At 43.4% G+C, this 21,232-nt stretch overlaps 1 protein-coding gene across 1 annotated transcript in view; it reads left to right on the top strand.

The window, feature by feature from the left end:
* The window catches only part of SGMS1 (sphingomyelin synthase 1), a 39,332-nt gene extending 19,339 nt beyond the window's left edge, over window positions 1-19,993 (top strand). The window contains exons 2-5 of the mRNA XM_029059357.2: window positions 2,072-2,189; window positions 14,632-14,785; window positions 16,205-16,371; window positions 18,347-19,993. Coding sequence (XP_028915190.1) covers window positions 2,072-2,189; window positions 14,632-14,785; window positions 16,205-16,371; window positions 18,347-18,526 — 619 coding nt within the window. The 3' untranslated portion in view covers window positions 18,527-19,993. The remainder of the gene's footprint in view (window positions 1-2,071; window positions 2,190-14,631; window positions 14,786-16,204; window positions 16,372-18,346) is intronic.
* The last annotated feature ends 1,239 nt before the right edge of the window (window positions 19,994-21,232 follow it).

The raw sequence follows: 21,232 nt of genomic DNA, 5'->3' as shown, positions 1-21,232 counted from the left end.
CAAATAACTGAATCTTTGATGATTCTTATTTTCTAGGAACTCCCAGAGGAGAATGTGTATTTTCTCTTCCCAAACCATGTATCTTATTACTCCGGCTTGGTGTAAAACACTTTTGTGGCAATATTATTATTAATAATAATAATGATAATCATGGTTTTTGAGCACTTACTGTCTGCAAAGCACTGTACCTAAGTGCTTGGGAGAGTACAATATAACATAAAACACATTTCCTGCTCACAACAAGCTCACAGTCTAGATGGGGGAGCTCACGGTCTGAGAGGGCGATGCATGTGACTCACAAGTTTTGAGTGCAGCTATGTAGGCATTCCTAGTGGTTTATGGCCAGTTGGTGGATTATATATCTTTCTTCACTTAGTGCAGCACAGAACTATTTATAACTTCAGCCAATTAAATTTAAGGTTGGTGAACTTAAAAAAGGGGGGGAAAAGTGACCCAGAATGTTTTTCTTCTCACTCCCTCCTGGAAACAGTTCATTTTACAAATGTGGACTGGACATTCTTCTGCTGAAACTGTGCCAGGAGTAGGCAGTTGCAAATAAAACTGTAACCCAAGTTCTGCGTATGGTTGAATTAAGTAACAGTGGCTGGGCGTTCTTCACCTTAATAGTAAATCTTGTTTTTTCCATAGTTCGTAAAAATGCATTTTCAATAATGCTCCAACTCTTACATGTTGTTGGTCATATTGTCAAGATAACAATTATCATTTTCCAGATCCACCAATGTACTGAACAGCTTCCTGTTTTTAGACTAAACCCTTCCCCATGCCTATGAAAAAAAAAATAACAAGGAGAAAGGTAAATGTTGTGCACACACACTAGAAATTGCATATGTGGTGTGTGCTCTTTAAATCAGATAGCTAGACACTGGGAATGCTGTACAGGATGATGTTTAGATGTGGAAATGCTGTTGCTGTTGAATCATCCCATCATGCAGCTGCTTGTTTAAATGTGTAAATTTGCAGGTTTAAGGCAGTTCCAAGATTCCCTTGCATGCTCCATTATATTCCACATGTCTACCTAGGGCCCATTGCTTCTCCTGGGAAGAGTTCTTTACAGTCACGAGAATTTGGTGATCCAAAGGCTATTTGATGGGGAATGTGGAAATAGACATACATTGGAGAGGGATAAGAAAATTGTTTTGTTGTTGTTTGGGGTTTTTTGTTTCTTTGACTTGGACTGAGTGTTTGAATATGGAGCCCATTCATTAGTGAAGGATGGAAGTTCGAATTGGTGCCCCACTTCAAAACCTCAAGTCAAGAAATTTGCTTGATAAGACTCCAGAAGGAGAGGGCCATCATCAGAAAAGAGTCTTTCCTGAAATAGAAGAACAGATGTGGGGAGACTGAAGTCTGAGGGCATTTTAATACTGGATTTTAGTGCTCAGTATAAGAGTGTGTGTGTGTGAGAGAGAGAGAAAAATCCAGCAGCCTCCTATCATAGACAGAGCAAGTCTTCCTTAAACTTGTATGCATATCCTAATCAAATAATTATACTTCAGATAAGGAACCCGAGTTGAAAGAGGACCAGATTCTGATCCAAACTATTAGTTTTCAATTTGGCCATCTTTAGCACATTTCAGGTAGTCACCTTCCATCAGGAGAGCAAGGAACAGACATCGTTAGCAGAGAGAACCCATTTCTGCCAAGTCTGAGTGAAGGGTTTTCACTTAATAGCTTTGGTGCTTGGTGCCATACTCATTTTGCATTCTTTTTCTGTGAACTCGGTGTCTTGGAGCAAGCACACTTTGGAATGCTTTCTCCTCTCAGATGCCTACCACTTACCTTTTAGCTAGCCAAAGAAATTCGTCTGGAGTAAAAGTGGATGAAAGCCGTCGTTGGCTGCTTCTTTTAACAAAGTCATTCACTGGGCATGTATAAAAGGGTCCTGTTTTAATGATCCCAACTCAAGCTGTTATTGGTGCTGGCACTGTACCATTCCAATCCGAAGCTGCTGGGTCGTGTTTTTTGTTTGATTTGGTAATTTAAGACTTAAAATAGATAAGCCTACCAAAATTGTTTGCTGAGAATGTGACATATTTTTCCCTTTCTCTAGGTCTATTATTAGCAGAAGATTTTTCTGCATAGTTGGCACGCTCTACCTATATCGGTGTATTACAATGTATGTAACTACACTCCCAGTACCTGGCATGCATTTCAACTGTTCTCCAAAGGTAAATCATTCTCACTGTAATTTCACGTCTTGCTTCTTTTTGTCCTTTTTCCCCAAGGGATATCCCAGCTGCTTCCTTAATCCTGAGCTCTTCACCCATTTTTTTAGCTGAGGTCCCGAGGAGCATGTCTGCCGAGATCACACTGCCGGCCTAGTGGTTAAAGCACGGGCTTGGGAGTCAGAAGGACCTGGGTTCTAATCCTGACTCACTACTGGTCTGCTCTGTGACCTTGGGGGCAAATCATTTAATTTCTCTCTGCCTCAGGTACCTCGTCTATAAAATGGGGATTAAGACTGTGGCCCCCCCACAATGTGGGACTTGGACTGTGTCCAATCCAATTTGCCTGTTTCTACTCCAGCGCTTAATATGGTGTTTGGCACTTAACAAATGCCACTTATCATTATTCGTCTCATCACCTCATTTTCATGTCTCTAAGTGATGAAGGGACCGTCCTTCCTCAAAGTTCAGAACCCTGCCAATCCCTTCCTAGCCTGGTCTGAGAAAAATCAAGTCGTTATTTTGGGCACAGCAGAGATTTTGAGTTTGGCTGTAACTCATTAGCTCCTCATCAGACTTTTAAAAATATCATTTTCTCCTGTGATGTAACCCCAAAGGGCTGGCTGGGCCTGCCAACCTGGAACGGAGAACTTGATTTTAGGTTTCACTTTCTGCCACCACATTTCAGTTCAAACTAGTTGTAGAGGTGACGGTTGAGGTGGGAGGGAGGAGTGGGTTTCCCGCCTAGCTCTCATCCATCCTTGAGGCATAGCAGTAATATAACTGGAAAAAACCCCCGCATTGATTGTAAGCTCCTTGTTGACAGGGAGCGTGTCTACCAACTCTGTTGTATTGTACTCAATCCAGTATTTTAAGTACAGTGCTCTACACACAGTAAGCACTCAACATATATGATTGATTGATTGTTTGACCTGGCCGTTGGAGCCCTGTTGGTGGGAAGAGGTGGGAAGTGATACCCAGCTCTGTTTCAGGACAGAGTCACATGGGGGTAGCCAGGCCTGAAGGTATAGGAGTCTCCATTCCTAGAACTAGGCAGATCATTCTCAGTCCTTTTCGGGTCCCCGTCTGCTGCCACCCATCCAGGACTTTAAGCTTGTAGTAGGCAGGGAATGTCTGTTTATTGTTATATGGTACTCTCTCAAGGGCTTAGTATGGACCTCCACACATGGTAAACGCTCAGTAAATATGATTGACTGACTGAATGATTGGGACACAGGCAAGTTTCTGGCCTAGGAGAGAAAGACCAGGCAGGCTACCCCAGCATGGCTTAGAATATGGGAATTTATATTGTCTCTTAACAAACTTAGACTACATCCTGCGATTACTACTTCCAGGACCACTCCCCCAACCCTCATATTCACTCACCCCCACCCCGTCCCCCACTCCCCAACTGCCAGTCAGTCAGTCACTCAGTTACCGATACTTACTGAGAATTCTGTGTGCAGTGAGAACACTGACAAGGTACTGAGGAGAGTAACAAACTCAAAACATGGTCTCTCCTCTCAGAGAGCTTAGGATGTATTCAAGACTCCCTTACCCTTGAAAGAATCTCTATGGTGGGGACAGGAGATGGGGGGCGGGGGGGGACGGGATGACTTTTTGGCAAGAGGATTTTGGGTAAGGCCGACTTGACCCAGTTGGCTAGTACCCAGATGGGTGAACTTTTGTTAAAAATTGGGGGGAAGGGCTTGCAATAAATACATTCTTCTGGCACTCCCACTGAGAGCTGCTTTGGGGTCAGGGAAGTTTGTACACTACACTCCTCTTGGTTGTTACTTCACCCTCCAAGCTTCCATTATACTTTTTTAATAGTACTAATGGTATTTATTGAGCTCTACCCGTATCCTTCCCACCCTCTCCTCATCATCACGTGAACGCTTGGCCGTTGTATGCCTTAAGCACTTTCCAGAGTAAAGTGATGTATACTGAGCCAAACCTCACAGTAATGATCAGAGTTGCAATGTGTAGTGTAGATAGGAGTGAGGATTCAGGTTAGAGGGCTGGTAAGGAAGTTTTCAATAAACAGGGAGTCCAAGGAACTCTACTGCACCACCTCAGCAGAGTAACTAAACCCCTACTGGATAAGCTATAGCCCGGTTTCGGTTCCAGTTCTGGTTTTAGAGGCTTTCTATATAACCTAGCCGACCGCCAATATGATATAATCTGCTAGGAGTAGCTGAGCCTTCTCTCCCCTTCATCTATTGACTTCATTCACAAATATTTCCCTGAGAAGTTGCCATGACTCTTGGTAGCATGTATCCAGCCCTTCCTGTCCCCTGTCAAGTCTAGGCTCGGGAATCCAGTAAAGCCTGAAAAGCTAACTTGTCATTGTTTTACTAAACAGGGTAGCCAAAAGGAGTCCCTAGTGGCTTAAAGAGAAGGGAAAAAATGTTTATCCTGTTCAGTAGAAAACACTACTCATCCAAATCCCCCTACCCTGTGTTAATCAGCCTTAGCCAAAAACAAGAAGGCTAGGTTTAAGCCAGCCTAACTCTCATTGGTTCTTCTGTTACTTCAGCAAAGAAATGAGTCCTTGATTTTGGTCTATTTGACACCAGTCTCTTGACTGTGATAGACTAAGGTCTTTCTTGGAATTTTCAGAGTAACTGAGACCGAGGGAATGGCCAGGGTGATCTGTTTAGATTGCTGAGGCTCATTGTAGTAGATTAAGCAGTGTTCAAGAACAGTGAAGTCTGCCTCCTGAGGAGCAGAGGACGTGTGACTTCACAGGCCAAACATACAACTACAAATGGTGAAAATGCCATTGTGCCCTTGGAACAACTCCTGCCCCCCATCCCCAGTAAGTACTGCTGGAAGGCCTTATGACTGAGAGGTGCAGTTTTCAGAGGAGATGATATGGCCCAGAAAATCCGTCACCATTTAACTTGAAGTGGTTCGGGTAGAGAAAACCATCAACATGTCATAGATCTGGAGAACAGCAACAATGACACTAATCATCCTCATAATCATCATTATCATAGTAATAATGATTGTATTTGTTAAGGGCTTACTTTGTGCCAATCACAGTATTAATCCTTATTGGAAATACTCTGAGCCCAGCTTGCTGAAGTCCAAGGGCTTTTGACTAACTCAGCTTCACTCCAAGACCTTTTATTCAATATTGTCATGTGAGGCTAATCTTGGCCCTCAACCATACACTTACTGTACTTTAAATCCTTACTTTAACACCCCAAGTGCTTGGCTTTGGAGGAAAAAAACGTTCCCACAAGCATGGGGTGTAATTATGAAAATTGGCACCATTGTTCCCTTAGTAGATGGCAGGGTATGTTTGCCAAACAATATGGGGCTGTTTGGAGGGATAATAGTCTTTTGAAATGATTAAATTGGGAGAACTGGGTAGGGTAGACGATTTTTGTAGATGAACTGTGCCTGAGGCACATTAAAATTAGAAAGGGTTTAGGGTCTTTTCAGTGCTAATTTTTGGAATTTGAGGGGAAAAATTGGACTCTGTTAGCTCAGTGAAAGCTATAGCCAGTGGAATTTCTAACCAGTGCTGTGGTCCAGCCTGTCAGGTTTTTGAGATCCTGTTAATCTTATCACAGGATTTCCTTGTGGAACGTGTTCAATCCCCAAAATAACTCCTCGTCATCCAGTTACAACTGACTATGAGTCAGTTAGTAGAAGAAAAGCTAAGGCATGTGGGAGCATTTACAAGGAGGAAAGTTTTTCGTTCCTGACTTGGTGAATGATTAAAAGCAATAACCGGAGAGAGGAAATGACTGGTACTGATTGCATTATTCTCATGGCAAAAACATTAGACAACAATGAGCTCCAGAATATGTCAATTTTGAAAAGATGAGTTCATCTAATAGTGACTAAGCATTGAAGTGATGTGGGTTCATTCTAATTGTTTCACGGTTCCCATGGATACCTGAGATTCTGAAGTCTTTATAAATAGAGATTAAGATTCAGCAGGAAGAGTTTGCTGGCTAATGCATTAATCCAGTTGATCTCATGTTTCCAGTCAGTAGACAGGTCCCACATTAATTGAAGGCCAATCCAGAGAGTCATTATTCCTCTTCAATGTGGAATACAAAGCGTAGATTTCTGCAGTTTTATTGCACTTTGTCAGAGAGGAGGACAGAGGTCTGCTCAGAAATCATGTGGTGATTGGCAGCCTAGGTGACTGGACAAGGCCGAAAGTGAAATTGAATCACAAAAAAAATCATTTGCCCCAAGGACTTCATTGCTTGTCCAACAGGCTTTTCAGGAAAATACTAAGTTAGAAAATTCAGAGTGCATGTATTTCTTCAGCCTTCAGTGAGATCCTGGAACTCAGCCTGAAGATTCCTTCTCCCTGGCATGACTTCGACTTTAGTCAGCCAAAAGGCTGTCCAATCCTGCCCCTTGCCTACCTCTGCTCCTTCCCACCACCCTCCTCCCAATTACCTTCTATTCCCCCCCATGCCCCTTTCCTCCTCTTCTATTTCCCCCTCTTTCTCCCTTCTTCCCTCCGGCCTCCTTCTTACCTTCTTCCAGCCTCCCTTCTTACCTTCCTCCAGCCTCCCTTCTTTCCTCCCTCTGGCCTCCCTTCTTTCCTCCCTCTGGCCTCCCTTCTTTCCTCCCTCTGGCCTCCCTTCTTCCTTCCCTCTGGCCTCCCTTTTTCCCCTCCCTCTGGTCTCCCTTCTTCCCTCCTTCTAGCCTCCCTTCTTCCCTTCCTCCAGCTTCCCTTCTTACCTCCTCCGGCCTCCCTTCTTCCCTTCCTCTGGCCTCCATCTCCTCCCCCCAACCCCTCTCTCCTGTCCACCACATCCCTCTCTTCCCCACCATATCCCTCTTTCCCCCCAACCTTCCTCTTCACCCCCTCCATCACCTTCATCATCTTCCCTTCTCCTCCCTGAATCAGATACAAGGGAAAGCGTTCTGACCACTGGCCTACAGTACTGGGCACTTGGGAGTGTTCAATAAAGGTAGAAGATATGGTCCTTGCCTGTTGTACTGTCATAGCTATTTTGATTAAGCACTTATTATGTGCAAAGCCCAGTAATTGAGCACTGGGAAATGTTGCCAGGTGGAAATTAGAGGTCTCTGGCCCTCAAGAGGTTCACAATATAAGCATAACTAGGAGGGGAGTGTTGACAGCAGACACAGTGGGAAAGGTGAAACAACAAAAAAAGGGAAAATCAAGAATATATTCTTCCCTTAAGTCATAGTTTCATGTTGATTGCCCATCAGGTGGGGCTGTTCAGCCAGAGTATAAGACCCAATCCTAAAATTTCAAAATCTCAGAAGGCTTCAGGCCTTCTTATCTTCACTCGGCCGATCAATCAATCAGTCATTCAGTGGAATTTATTGAGCTCTTACTGTGTGCCGAGCACTCTACTAAGCCAATGGGAGAGTACAATACAAGAGTTTCAATAGATATGCTCCCTTCAAAGAGTTTACAGTCTAGTGGATTGTCTACTCTAGTGGAGAAGCAGCTTGGCCTAGTGGGTAGAGCATGGAGGAGATATATGGCCTGGGTTCTAACCCCGGCTCTGCCACTTGTCTGCTGTGTGACCTTGGGCAAGTCCCTTTACTTCTCTGGGCATCAGTTCCCTCGTTTGTACCATGGGGATTAAGACTGTGAGTCCCAAGTGGGATAGAGACTGTTATCCAAACTTATTAGTGTGTATTTACCCCGGTGCTTAATTCTGTGCCTCGCACATAGTAAGTGCTGAACAAATACCATTTTTTTTAAAAAGGGGGGGGGCCTGTGGTGGAGAGATGCGAGGATGATGGAGATGCGAGGGGAATGGAAGTTGCAAGGTGTCTTCTGGGAATCAGGGCTTGCAAGTAGGCCTCAGACTGCCCCTTGTTCTAGGCCTGTGGCAGTGGAGAATGCAGGAGTGGGAAAAACCAAAGATGAGATGGACAAAGGAAAAACCTTTTTTTAATCTACAACAAATAGTAGAAAACAGTGGCTAAGGGGAACTGGATTGGTTTCCTTCTGCTCCTTGATCTCAAATCAGTGTTTGTTGTGTAGGAGCACCACTAAATTAATTTATAGAGATCTCATTATGACTCTATCCTTTTAGTGCTCTTTCACGATAGCAATGCTGAATTTTAATATTGGTTTACACTGTTTCATGGCAACATGTACATCTTTTGGGAATCTTGCTTAACACTTTATTTTCAGGGAACTGATTATGAGTTACTGATCCGGGTGTATCCCCAGGATGACTGAAACCCAGGACTCAAACCCTGGAGCTTTGAACCAACCCATCCTCTAGACTGCTGTTCTGAAAAATCTTTGTGAGTCCCTACCCATTAAGAATGAACCTGAGTATGGAGAGGAAGTAATGTTCCAAATAAGCAGCAGCATGGCCTAGTGGATAGAACACAGGCCTGGGAGTGAGAAGGATTTGGGTTCTAATTTGTAAAAAGGGAATTAAGACTGAGTCCCCTCTGGAGCATGGACTGTATCCAGCCTGATTTGTGAGAAGCAGCATGGCATAGTGGATAGGCATGGGCTTGGTAGTCAGAAGGTCATGGGTTTTAATCCCATCTCCACCACTTGTCTGCTGTGTGACCTTTGGCAAATCACTTCACTTCTCTGGTCCTTGGTTCCCTCATCTGGAAAATGGGAATTGAGACTTTGAGCCCCATGTGGGACAGGGATTATGCCCAACCCAATTTGCTTGTACCAGTGCTTAGTACAGTGCCTGGCATGTAATAAGCACTTAACCAATACTATTATTATTATTACTTTGAATCTACCCCAGTGCTTATTAAAGTGCCTGGCACATAGTAAGCTCTTAACAAATACCATAAGAAAATGGACAAAAAGGACTACAGTTACATGAATTTTAATTTGGGCAGGTGGGTGAGCCAGGTCTCTTCAGGGTGTCGATTGAAGATATGGCAGCAGTTGAAAGTGGGAGATCCCCCTGCTTCCCTTTGCCTCGGCTTCTGACACTGAAAGAAGCATGAGAAACAGAATGATCTAGTGGAAAGAGCGTGGGCCTGGGAGTTAGAGGGCCTGGGAGTTAGAGGACCTGAGTGCTAATTCTGGCTCTACCACTTGTCTGCTGTATGACCCTGAGCAAGTCACTTAAGTTAAATGACTTCTCTGTGCCTCCGTTACTTGATCTGCAAGTGGGGATTAAAGCTGTGAGCACCTCGTGGGCCATAGATTGCATCCAACCTGATTGTCTTGTACTTACCCCAGCTTTCAGTACAGTGCCTGGCTCTCAGAAAGTGCTTAATAAATATCTTTTTTTTTTTAAAAAAAAAAAAAAAAAGACAGCTACACTTGGGCTAACCAGGGCCCGGAGAGGAATGTGGTGGCTGTTGGCAGAGGCATTCAGGCGTGTTCCCATATGATGTCACTGTGGTATATCATGTGCCCGGTATAACGCATGTGAAGGTAGCCATATTAGGGAGGAGACAGTAATTTTCTTCCCACCTCTGGGAGGACACATGTCTGGAGCCACCCCTGTAGTAAAGGTGGTAAGTTATTCACTTCAGAGGAGCCCCAGGCTAGCTCCCCTACATAGGCTGACTCCAGGGCAACAGCGCCTGACGCAGAGTTTGGGATTTTCATATCTGTACAGTCATTTGTCAGAAGGTGAGCTCTCTACGCTGTGATCCTTCCGTGGCCCTCTGCACAGAAATGACAGTGTTGTTGTCGCTGGTTACTGCCCAGAGAGGCAACGGGATCAAGGTCCACATGATTGCATGGCGGGCTTAGAGTACCTGCCTCCAGGTTTGAACACTGAATCATTCTCCACACTCTCAAGGCCATTATCCTCTTGGCGTGGGCAGGGGCACGGAGGGCTCCGAGGGCAGTCAGGGACATTTTCCCAATGCACATTAATGCTTGGGAAAATTTGTCAGGAGAATGATTTGTTGTCATTTCGAACGAGCCTCAGCTCTGCCACTCTGAGGCCTTGGTTGTGGTGGTAGCTTAGAGAGATTGTGGTGCTGGAGTTTCTTGTGGTATTTCTTAAGTGCTTCCAATGTGCCAGGCAAATTGCTGGATCCAAGCAAATTGAGTCAGACACAGTCCCTGTACCATGTGGGACTCAGTCTCAGCCCCCCCTTTTACAGACGAGGTAACTGAGGCCCAGAGAAGTAAAGTGACCTGCCCAAGGTCACACAGCAGACAAATGACGGATCCGGGATTAGAACCCATGACCTCCTGACTCCCAACCTGTGCTCTACCCACTATACCATGCTGTTTTTCATAAAGATGTTGTAATGATCTCGTAATGATGTCATAAGTGGAAGCCTGCCGGAAGCCCCAGGAACTCAGAGCCTGCTCCAGGGAGACTTTGACCCCCACCTAACTTTGCATCAGAGCAGGCTGGTACCAACCATCCTTAAATTCATACAGCCATACTGGACAGAGCTCCTGCCGGAGACACTGGAGCAATGATACCCACCACCGCCACCGTGGCATTTCTGGATGGCTAGCATCCCTGCTTCAGTCAACGTACTTATTGAGCGCTTACTTTGTGCAGAGCACTGTACTAAACACTTGGGAGAGTACAACACAACAGTATAATAGACACATTCCCTGCCCACACTGAGCTTTCAGCCTAGAGGGTGTCCCTGAAAACATGGATGCCGTTTCCGAGCCACCACATACGGTGGTGAGACCTGAAGCAGAAGGAGCTTGGGTAACTTAAAATAAAAATATCCATCATAAAGTTGCCTATCTGGTGCCGAATCAGGTTTTTCATTTTCCCTATAGTGTTTGTTAAGAGCATACTCTGTGCCAGGCACTGTTCTAAGTGCTGGGGTTGATACAAGGTCATCAGGTTGGACACAGTCCATATCCCGAATGGGACTCACAGTCTTAATCTCCGTTTTACAAATGAGGTAACAGGCACAATGAAGTGATATGACTTGACCAAGTAGAGCAGATAAGAGTGGACCCAGGATTAGAATCCAGGTCCTTTTGACTCCCAGGCTCATGCTCTATCCATTTGGCCACACTGCTTCTTGACAGTTCTGGTCAGGGGACCTAACGGTGGTCACCATATCTAGAGAATGATAATAATAAGAATGGTATTTGTTAGGCGCTTACTTTTTGCCAAACACTTCTAAGCACTGCGGTAGATATAAGGTAATTGGGTTGGACACAGTCTCTATCCTACATGGGGCTCACAGTCTTAATCTCCATTTACGGATGAGTTAACTGAGTCACAGAGAAGTAAAGTGACTTGCTCAAGGTCACACAACAGACCATTTGTGGAGCCAGGATTAGAACCTGAGATCTGTCTCCCAAGTCCATGCTCTATCCACTACACCACATTGTTTCCCATTGTGGCTTTAAGTAATAATAATAATGCTGTTGGTATTTAAGCGCTTACTATGTGCAGAACACTGCTCTAAGCGCTGGGCTAGATACAGGGTAATCAGGTTGTCCCACGTGAAGCTCACAGTCTTAATCCCCATTTTACAGATGAGGGAACTGAGGCCCAGAGAAGTGAAGTGACTTGCCCACAGTCACACAGCTGACAAGTGGCAGAGCCGGGAGTTGAACCCCTGATCTCTGACTCCCAAGCATTGTCTTTTAGGAGAAGTGTTAAGGTCACTCAAAGAGCAATCCATACTCTGATCTCTTTCCAGTCAACTAGTCTTTACAGTTACTTGAATGAGATCAGTTGCTATCAAGTACAATCATTGAAAACAGCTCTTAAAAATTATACTGGTTTACATTCTTCTATAACTCTAAATTCTAGTTGATGGAAATCAAACAAACCCAGTATATCAAGTATTTATTCCCTAGAAGCGAAATCAAAGACTAATTTTGGGGAGCTTATATCACAGTAAAATTATGTGTTTCTTTAATGTGTAAGCAGTTCCTTAAACATGCTTTCTGACCACATAGATCCAGTCTTTGAAAGCAAAGGATGTTAGTACAAATGAATCAATGCTTTTTATTGGGAACTTACTGTTGTAGAACACTGTATTAAGTGGGTGGTAGAGTGCAACAGAGTTGGTAGACATTTTTCCTGTCCAGAGTGAGCTTACAGTCTAGATGGGGAAATGGGTGTTGACGAATTATGGATATGTACATTAATACTATGAGATTGAGGGTAGAGTAATATCAAACTCTCACTAACCTATATAATGAATATTAAGCATTTAGTACGGTGCTTTGCCCACAGTAAGTGCTCAATAAAGGTGAATGAATGAATATCAAGGGCTTAAAAGGTACAGATTCCAAAGCATGTGACATACAAGGAAGAGGGAGTTTGGGGAGATGAGGACTTAGGGAAAGCTTGATATGAAGTGCGGGCTCTCTAGCTCTCAGTGGTCTGGTCCGCAACTACTCTGAGAGAATGTGGAAATCTACAAGTGGTCTAAAAGTGTTAACTTTAGCTGTTACTTTCAGCCTCTTCACCTACCTGACTTGCCAGAACTGTTAGAAAGGAAGTTCCCTTTCCTCCTCTCTTCTTTGGATGCAGCCACAAAACACTTGAATTGGCCCTAAATAGGACAGTAGGGAGAAAATCTAAGAACCTGGAGGTCCCCTAACTCCACAATGAGAATTGACTATATCTCTCGGACAGTGGTTTATTTTCTCAGCAGGGAAAACTGGTGAAAGAGAAACCCATGAATTCAAAAAACTAAAGGGTTCAAGTCACTGGGCTTAAGTTGACTTAATTTCTTCACCATCACCTGAAAGAATTAGGTGACAAGAGCATCTGGATTTTCAAAACTATTTTCCTAAATGCCTGTGTTTCCTCAAAGAATGAACTTAATTTATAAAGCATTCTGGGTCCGGACTTTCAAAGACCTGCTAAGGGCCTTTTGTATTTCCTCGGTAAACAGGTGCCACTCAAAATGATTTGTGTTTTCAAGAAAGAATGAGACTGATGCTAGAGGATAGGGAGAGTAGGTTGTGAAGTGGGTGTAGAGGAAAGAAAACCGTCTATGAATCAGTCAATTGATGGTGTTTTTTGAGCGCATTCCATGTGCAGAGCTCTGTAGTAAGCACTTTGGAGAGTTCGTAGATGTGATCCCTACCCACAGGGAGCTTCCAGTCTACTGAGGGAAACAAGCATTTAAATAGATTTCAAATTTGTATGAGGAAATTGTCATTTCTGCTGACTTATTATAAGCAGTTACCATAACTGATGGCTTGCTGAAACAATAGCTTCTTAACTGCTAACACAGCAGAGAACATTTCCTACAGAATTCCATCTTCTAAACTAAAGGGCATGAAAAATGTGTGTCCTGCTTGCTGCTTGAAATGAATCCAAATGAGTTCATGGACAGGGCATGCACTTTGACATTATTGTTTAGGAAACGCCAGTGGAACCCCCTGTTGTGATTTTCAAAATACATTTGCCCATAACATTCCTCTACTTATTTTGTAAATGCAGAATGGCATGTTTGAATTTGCGGAGTTGAGCCACTGAGGCTTTGATTCTTCTGCAATTTTCAGCATATTGTTCTCCGAAACTAATGCCTTGGTTTCTGATTAAGCGCTTAATACCTCACGTGAGACAACCTGATTACCCTGCATCTACCCCAGCGCTTAGAACAGTGCTCTGCACATAGTGCTTAACAAATACCAACATTATTACAGTGCTTTGCATACAGTAAGCACTCAATAAATATGATTGACTAGCTGATTTTTCTTCAGTTTTTCTACTGAGCTCAGGTTTCTGATGGTTTCCATCCCAGATATCTGTCTGGAAACTGTTCTGTTCATTGTTACAATGACCTGGGTTCTGATTCTGGCTCTGCTACTTGTCTGCTCTGTGACTTTGGGTAAGTCACTTCTTCTCAGTGCTCAGTTACCTCATTTGTAAAATGGGGTTTAAGACTGTGAGCCCCATGTTAGTCATATTTATTGAGCACTGCACTAAGCACTTGGAAGAGTACAATATAGCAAACGCATTCCCTGCCCACAGTGAGCTTACAGTCTAGAGGAACATGGACAGAGTCCAACCTGGTTAGCTTGTATCTACCCCCATAGTTAGTACAGTGCCTGGCACATAATAAGTGCGTTACAAATTCCATCAAAAAAAAAAAAATGAAAGAGAAGCTGTGAGGCTCATAGGTCTGAGGGGTCCTGAGAGGCCCAAATTCTGGCATTGACTTGCCCTGGGTCATTGGGACAGGTCAGTTTGGCTTCATTGTCTTCATATCTGAGAACATAGGAGGCTCAATCGAGACTGCATGCGATCTGATTATCGGTATCTATCCCAGTACTTAGCACCGTGCTGAGACTTTGAGACAGTGCTGAATAAATACTATAATTATAGTAATGGGTTTGTTAAAGTGATTTGAGATTTTGGGATAAAAGGAAAGTAGGAGGTACTTATTGATGTTATATCCCTCATGGAAGTACACGTTCTGTAACTGAGTGCTTCAACTCAGTTTGTTTGTTTTGATAGTTGGGAGAAGAATAAAAAAATGTGCGGCCCAGTGATAATGTGGTTTTTCTGTTTCTCACCAGCTATTTGGAGACTGGGAGGCCCAGCTGAGGAGGATAATGAAGATGATTGCTGGAGGGGGTCTGTCCATCACAGGATCCCACAATATGTGTGGGGACTATCTCTACAGTGGTCATACTGTCATGTTAACCCTGACCTACTTATTTATCAAAGAGTGTGAGTAGTTTCACAGTGGATTTCCTCAAATTGCCTACTCCTCCCGCCCCCAGCCTCTCCAACCCTAGATTGTTTCTTTGGTAAATATTTGTGTGGTGGTCTGGGGCCGGGGAGCAGAAGAGAGAATGGACAGAGCTGAAGTTGTTCTGCTTGAAGGTGCCAAGTAAATGAAGTATGGCAGCAGTTTAATTCTGTTAATCACCACTGGGTGGATATTCACCAACACAGGACATATAAGCGTGTGTAAAGAACAGAACATGTCAGGTTCTGTTATCTGGATTATAGTGTGATCACTGTGCATGGTGTTCAGATTGATCTAAATAGATTGTGAAATCTCCCTCACAAACCTTTAGAGCTAGGAGCAGTAGACCCTGACTTCAATACCTTAAGCGTAAGCCTTCTGAGAAGTAAGCAAGTAAACCAGCCAGTCTTATGACATCCCTTCCAGGGGATGCCTTTTCCTTGTGTTCATTATAAAGAGAGACATGATTTTAGTGAACACCTACTGAGATCTTAAGGAAATCAAATTCTTGGGCAGAACACCATGACACTGTACAGAGCAGTATTGGTTGGCAAATGCATATCCCTACCTAGAAGGAACATGAAATCTCAATCATATCATTAAAGTTGTTGAAGTTATTTTAGATTTGGATAGTATCTAGAATTCTACATGAAATAAAGGAACTGGATGTCCATTGTATGTTTCAGGGTAGCAGGCACACGGTGGCCTCTCACTGTTTAATCTCTCAAGGGCTAGTTTTGAAGACTTGATTACTGTGTGGTTTCAAATAATCCTTGTGATTATGCAATGTTTGCTTGTCCTTTCTCTCGAAAAACAACTTGTTTGTTCTGTTTTTATATCCTGGAAGGCAGTGCCCTCTCCCCACCTCCACCCCACCATGTACCCTGCATCCCAGTCAGGCAGCCGAAATTCTCATAAATTACGTTTGTGATAATTCCCAATTCTAAAAAGTCTAAATTCCAATCCTAGAGAAACCGTGCTAAGGGTATGCTGGCATGCAGGAGGGATGTGATATGTTTCCTCCTTTCCCAATCTCGTCCAGATCACCACCAATCTCTCGCCCACATCCTGCAACTCCCTTCCCCTCCACATCTGACAGACTACCACTCTCTCCATTATTAAGGTCACATCTCATCCAAGAGGCCTTCCCTGATTAAGCCCTCTCTTCCCCGGTTCCTTCCCCCATATGCATCATCTACATTTGATATTCGTCCCACAGCACTTATGTACATATCTTTAAATTATATGTTTTATTAATGTCTGCCTTCTCCTCTAGACTGTAAGCTCATCATGGGCAAGGAACATATCTGCTAATCCTGTTGTACTCTCCCAAGCACTTGTATGGTGCTCTGCACATAGTAAGCGCTCAATAAATACCATTGACTGATTGATTTCAGATTCACCTCGGAGACTCTGGTGGTATCACTGGATTTGCTGGATTCTCAGCGTGGTTGGAATCTTCTGTATCCTCCTAGCTCATGACCACTACACTGTGGACGTGGTGGTGGCTTATTACATCACTACAAGACTCTTCTGGTGGTACCACACAATGGCCAATCAGCAAGTGAGTTTCTCCAAATTTCTAGTTTAACGTCTGGGTTGGGGGTGGGGGTTATAAATCCTGATAAGAGATGGAGACAAAGAGGATTATATTCACTGTTTTGTGAAGAGTTTCTTTATTTCAGAGACTGGAAATCAGAAGCACACACAAGTTTTGAGTTTTGTCAGTTAAGCACCCGGATTAGGCAGAAGTGATAATGATATAGGAAATAACCTTCCTGCCAGGACTATAAACATGAACTATGCCCAGCTCCTGCTTTGTTTCTGTTTTTATCCTGATGCCTGAGTTAGCAGGAGCTTCAGAATCCACAGTTGGGTAGAGTGAAAAAAATTGCCATGCCTCCTTTCATCTATGGCAGCCCTGAGGAGGTTGAGGGAGGCTGAGAAGCCTAGACATGGGGTGAACTTCCCTGAATTCATTCATTCATTCAATCGTATTTTTTGAGTGCTTACTATGTGCAGAGCACTGTATTAAGCGCTTGGAATGTACAGTTCGGCAACAGATAGAGACAATCCCTGCCCAACAATGGGCTCACAGTCTAAACAGGGGAGACAGACAACAAATCAAAACATGTAGTCAGGCGTCGATACCATCAAGATAAATAGAATCATAGATATATACACATCAATTAACAAAATAGAGTAATATTTATACAAATACAAATATGCACAAGTGCTGTAGGGAGGGTGCAGTGTGTGGATCATTCCATCTTCTTTAAGCCGAGTGCTTACGGTGTGCAGAGCACAGTACTAAGTGCTTGGGAGAATACTAAGCGATTCTAACACAAAACCAAGATTTACACCAGAAAAGCCCAAAATGGATTTTCAATTCCACTTCCCGGGCTACCTTCCCATCAGCTTAATTAAGGACTAGAGGCTTACCCACATGGAGCCAGCTCTGAAGAGAGAGCAGAGGAAGATCCTGTCTCCACCCCAATCAGGGGAATTTAGGGGGCTTGGCTCCACCCAGAACTACACCGTACAATGATACAAACTGTTGAAACCCACAAAGAATTTCTGGGTAATTCAACACCTCAGGGTCTCCTGCCCGCTCATCCATCTCAAACTTTTTGGCTTTTTCTCCCTACCTTTCCTGTCGCTTAGTTCTTAGCATCCCTGCCCTCCCACAGCTCTGTATCTGGTTGCTTTCTCAGCTGAACGTGCATTTAACCTTCTTTTCTTTTCATGACTGCCTTCCCTGCTAGACTGTAAGCTCTTTGAAGGCAGGGAGAGTATCTACTGAATCTGTTATACTGTATTCCCCTAAACGTATAGTACAGTGCTCTGCACACAGTAAGCACTTAGTAAATACAACTGATTTATTGATTTGTACAAAGACATCATGAGTCAGCCCCTTTGCTTCCTGGGAAATGTAGAATCTGCTTTTCCCTCCCTATAGTCTCCTTGCCAACCTTCAACGGGATCTTTTGGCTGACCGAAGTCTGACCCCTGAACAACAACGTCAACACACCACGACCCAGCAGGCGGTTACCTTGGTAGCCACCACATCAGCCAATTATGTTTTCCAGGGCTCCTGCTGGGCCCATTCACCTTGGGTTTTTGATTCCTAGAGCAACACTCTTTATTTTTTTAAAGGAGTATACAAGTGCTTACTCTGTGTCAGACACTGTTCTAAGTACTGGGGGAGGTATAAAGTGACCAGGTCAGACTCAGCACTTAGTATAGTGCTCTGCACACATTAAGCACTCAATAAATATGCATGAATGAATGAGCACAGTCCCTGACCCCCATGAGGCTCACAGTCTAAGCAGGAGGGAGTAGAGCTATCAAATTCCCATTTTACAGTTGAGGAAACGGAGGCCCAGAGAATTCCCACAGCAGGCCAGTGGCTGAGCTGGGCTTAGAAGCCAGGTCCTGTAATTTCCAGCCCCTGCTTTTTCTATGAGTCCATGCACGCTTCCCCAGACCCACGGCGGGAATTGGCGAACTGACCCTTGCTCTTTGTCTTCTTCCTTCAGGTGCTAAAAGACGCTTCCCAAACGAACCTCCTGGCCAGGGTATGGTGGTACAGGCCCTTTCGGTACTTTGAAAAGAACGTCCAGGGCATCGTACCTCGCTCGTACCACTGGCCGTTCCCCTGGCCTGCCGTCCACCTCAGTAGGCAGGTAAAATACAGCCGCTTGGTGAGCGACACATAACGGCTGTTCAAGAGGAACTGTCCAAAGTGCTAATAACTCTGCGAGGAGATGCCATACGATGAAAGCCTTCCTAGCCCTTTTATCTTTGAATAGTTACCTTGACTTAACCGATTCAGTTACCTGGTCAGCACTGTGATCTTTATTTTTCTCCAAAGGACCTGCGTTGGACAACAATAAAGAAAATTGAACTTATCATGCACTGTATCCATTTGTTGTTAATAGATTTGGGATTTTCATGACCCATGGCCATGTTCCTTTGGATATGAGGCGACAGAATAAACGTGAGCTTTTGTAAATCATAAGTTCTGGTCTTTCCAGTCACGTCTGGGAATAAAGCGTATTATTTTCTTGGGAAAACATACTTTTCATATCTCTTGCCCCAAAGATTGGGCTGAAAGCCATTTTCTAGCAAATGTCTATATGAAGGTTTCTAAGTACCTGAATGGGATTCAATTCAGAAATCTTTCTACCTATTGCACCAATGTTGAAATAAAATGATAGACACAGAAAGGTTTGGTAACTTTTGATTTTGTAAAATCAAATAGTGACAGTGTCAAAAAGTGCAAAAAAAATTATATATATATATATATATTCTGTTGTAAAGTGATTTTTCTAAGTATTTCCTAACTTTATTTTTCAAAATGATGTGTATGAAACAAAATTTAAAGATTTTTATGAGTCAGAGAGGAGAGGTAAAATAAAAAGTGCTTCTCGGGAGAGAGATTTGTCTATGTTTCTAGTGCCTTTCTCGTCTTGATTGTATGGTCTGTAGGCGTCTTCAATGTCTTTATTTAAAACACAGTATTCCAGGAAATGAGCATTCTATGTATACATGACTACATTTTGCATTTATAGCTCAATTAAACCAGAAATTTGCCTACCGTATTAAAATTGTGATGACTTAAGGGAAGGGGGAACCAAATAGAGAGAAGAGATTGTCTTTTCATCCCTGTAGCCAGTTGACAATGACACGCTCTCAATGATCTATGTGGCGTGTTTGGGATCTGGATTTTACTCTACCGTGAAAACAGCCATCGGTACCCTTTTTTAATTTTTTTTTTTTTTTTTTTGCTAATGATCACTTAAAACTTGATCACGTTGAAAAAATTATCCATAGTCATGACTGTTTTGTTGGCAAATGACAAGAAAAAAATCTATTTCTTTAGAAATATATTTCTGCAAAAACTGCATGGGACTTTTAAGTTTCATTCCTACCATACATGTGTTTGGGGAAGAATTCTAAACCTATATTTGCCAATGGGCAGGACAAAATAGTTTTTTAAGAATGAAGAAATATATATAAAGATAGATATATATATATACATACATACGTATATATATATATCCATTCTGTATTTTATGTGCCGCAGAGTTATCTTCTGTAGGGGTTTTTGTGTATTCACAAGGTGATCTTTGTATTGTAAAACAATAATGGTGAAGGAAAATAAAAAGGCTTTTAAAAAATGAGGTTGATTTTAATTTTTTTGTGTGATTTCAAAATGATGAAGGTGGAAACAGTGTGTCTGTTTCTTGAATGCAGTTTCAAGCCCAGGGAAGTGAAGCCAACACAAGCTCTATATAAACTTGCTTTATCCTTGCTTTAAATGTCACATGGGATCGTGTTTTTCTACAAATGGCATCATATACCTCAACTTCCTAGATAGATTGCTGGAATATCCAAAAAACCCACATCTGCCGATTGTGGTGTTTAAACTTAACTGACTGTCTTGGATTGTGCCAATGATCTGGAGTACAACCAGTGGTTCCCATTAATTTAATCATTCACTCTTAATATCCAGTTCTTCCTGGCACGTGTATTGAGCCCCTCCTGGGGATAGAATACAGTACTTAGCCTTTGGAAAAGTACAATAGAAAAAGTATACCTGATCCCTGCCTTCAAGGAGCCTCCCATTTAGCAAGGGAGGCGGAAAATAAAATAAGTCACAAATTGGAGGAGGTAACAGATGTAAAGAAACATACATCATTGCCACAGATGGCTCAAGTGGTGTAGTCATGCTAGAGTGGAATTGGAGAGAAGTGGAGGGTGAGGAAGTGGGAGGAGGATGTAGGGTGGGAACCTGGATTTTCCACATCCGGCGCTCTTATCCCTACTGCCTGGTGGGTCTGTGATGACTTCTGCTACCTATCTTTTTCACAATTTCCAGCCCCAAGGACTATTTCTACCTCCCACACTGCTCTCCTCTTCTCTCCCTTCTCCATGGTCCCAAACGTTCTGAGACACTGTTGTGGTTCAACCGACAGGTCCAGATTCAACTTTGCTCCAACCCTTAGTGCTCCTAACTGGCTGGTGGGTGTGTGCTGGGGGAGTGGTCCTAGAATCACTTTATGGGAAGCAGCATAGCCTAATGGATAGAGCAATGGTCTGAGAGTCAGAAGAACCTGGGTGCCAATCCTGGCTCTGCCACTTGTCTGCTGTGACCTTAGGCAAGTCACTTCGCTGGGTCTCAGTTACCTCATCTGTAAAATGAGGATTGAGACTGTGAGCCCTCTGTGGGAGAGGGACTGTGCCCAACCGATTAGCTTTTATCTACCCTAGTGCTCAGTTTAGTGCCTGGCACAATAAGCACTTAACAAATGCCATTAATCTTCTTATTATCCAGCAGGACAACAGCTAGAGCCAACTCAGAGTGCAGTGGCAGAGAGGTGGGAGGAGCAGGGAGGAATGCCTAAGACCAATGGATTCCA

Source organism: Ornithorhynchus anatinus, chromosome 3 (assembly GCF_004115215.2).
Source record: "Ornithorhynchus anatinus isolate Pmale09 chromosome 3, mOrnAna1.pri.v4, whole genome shotgun sequence".
NCBI lineage: Eukaryota > Metazoa > Chordata > Mammalia > Monotremata > Ornithorhynchidae > Ornithorhynchus > Ornithorhynchus anatinus.
Note: the sequence above shows the minus strand (reverse complement) of the source record. Positions and strands in the feature narration are given on the sequence as shown.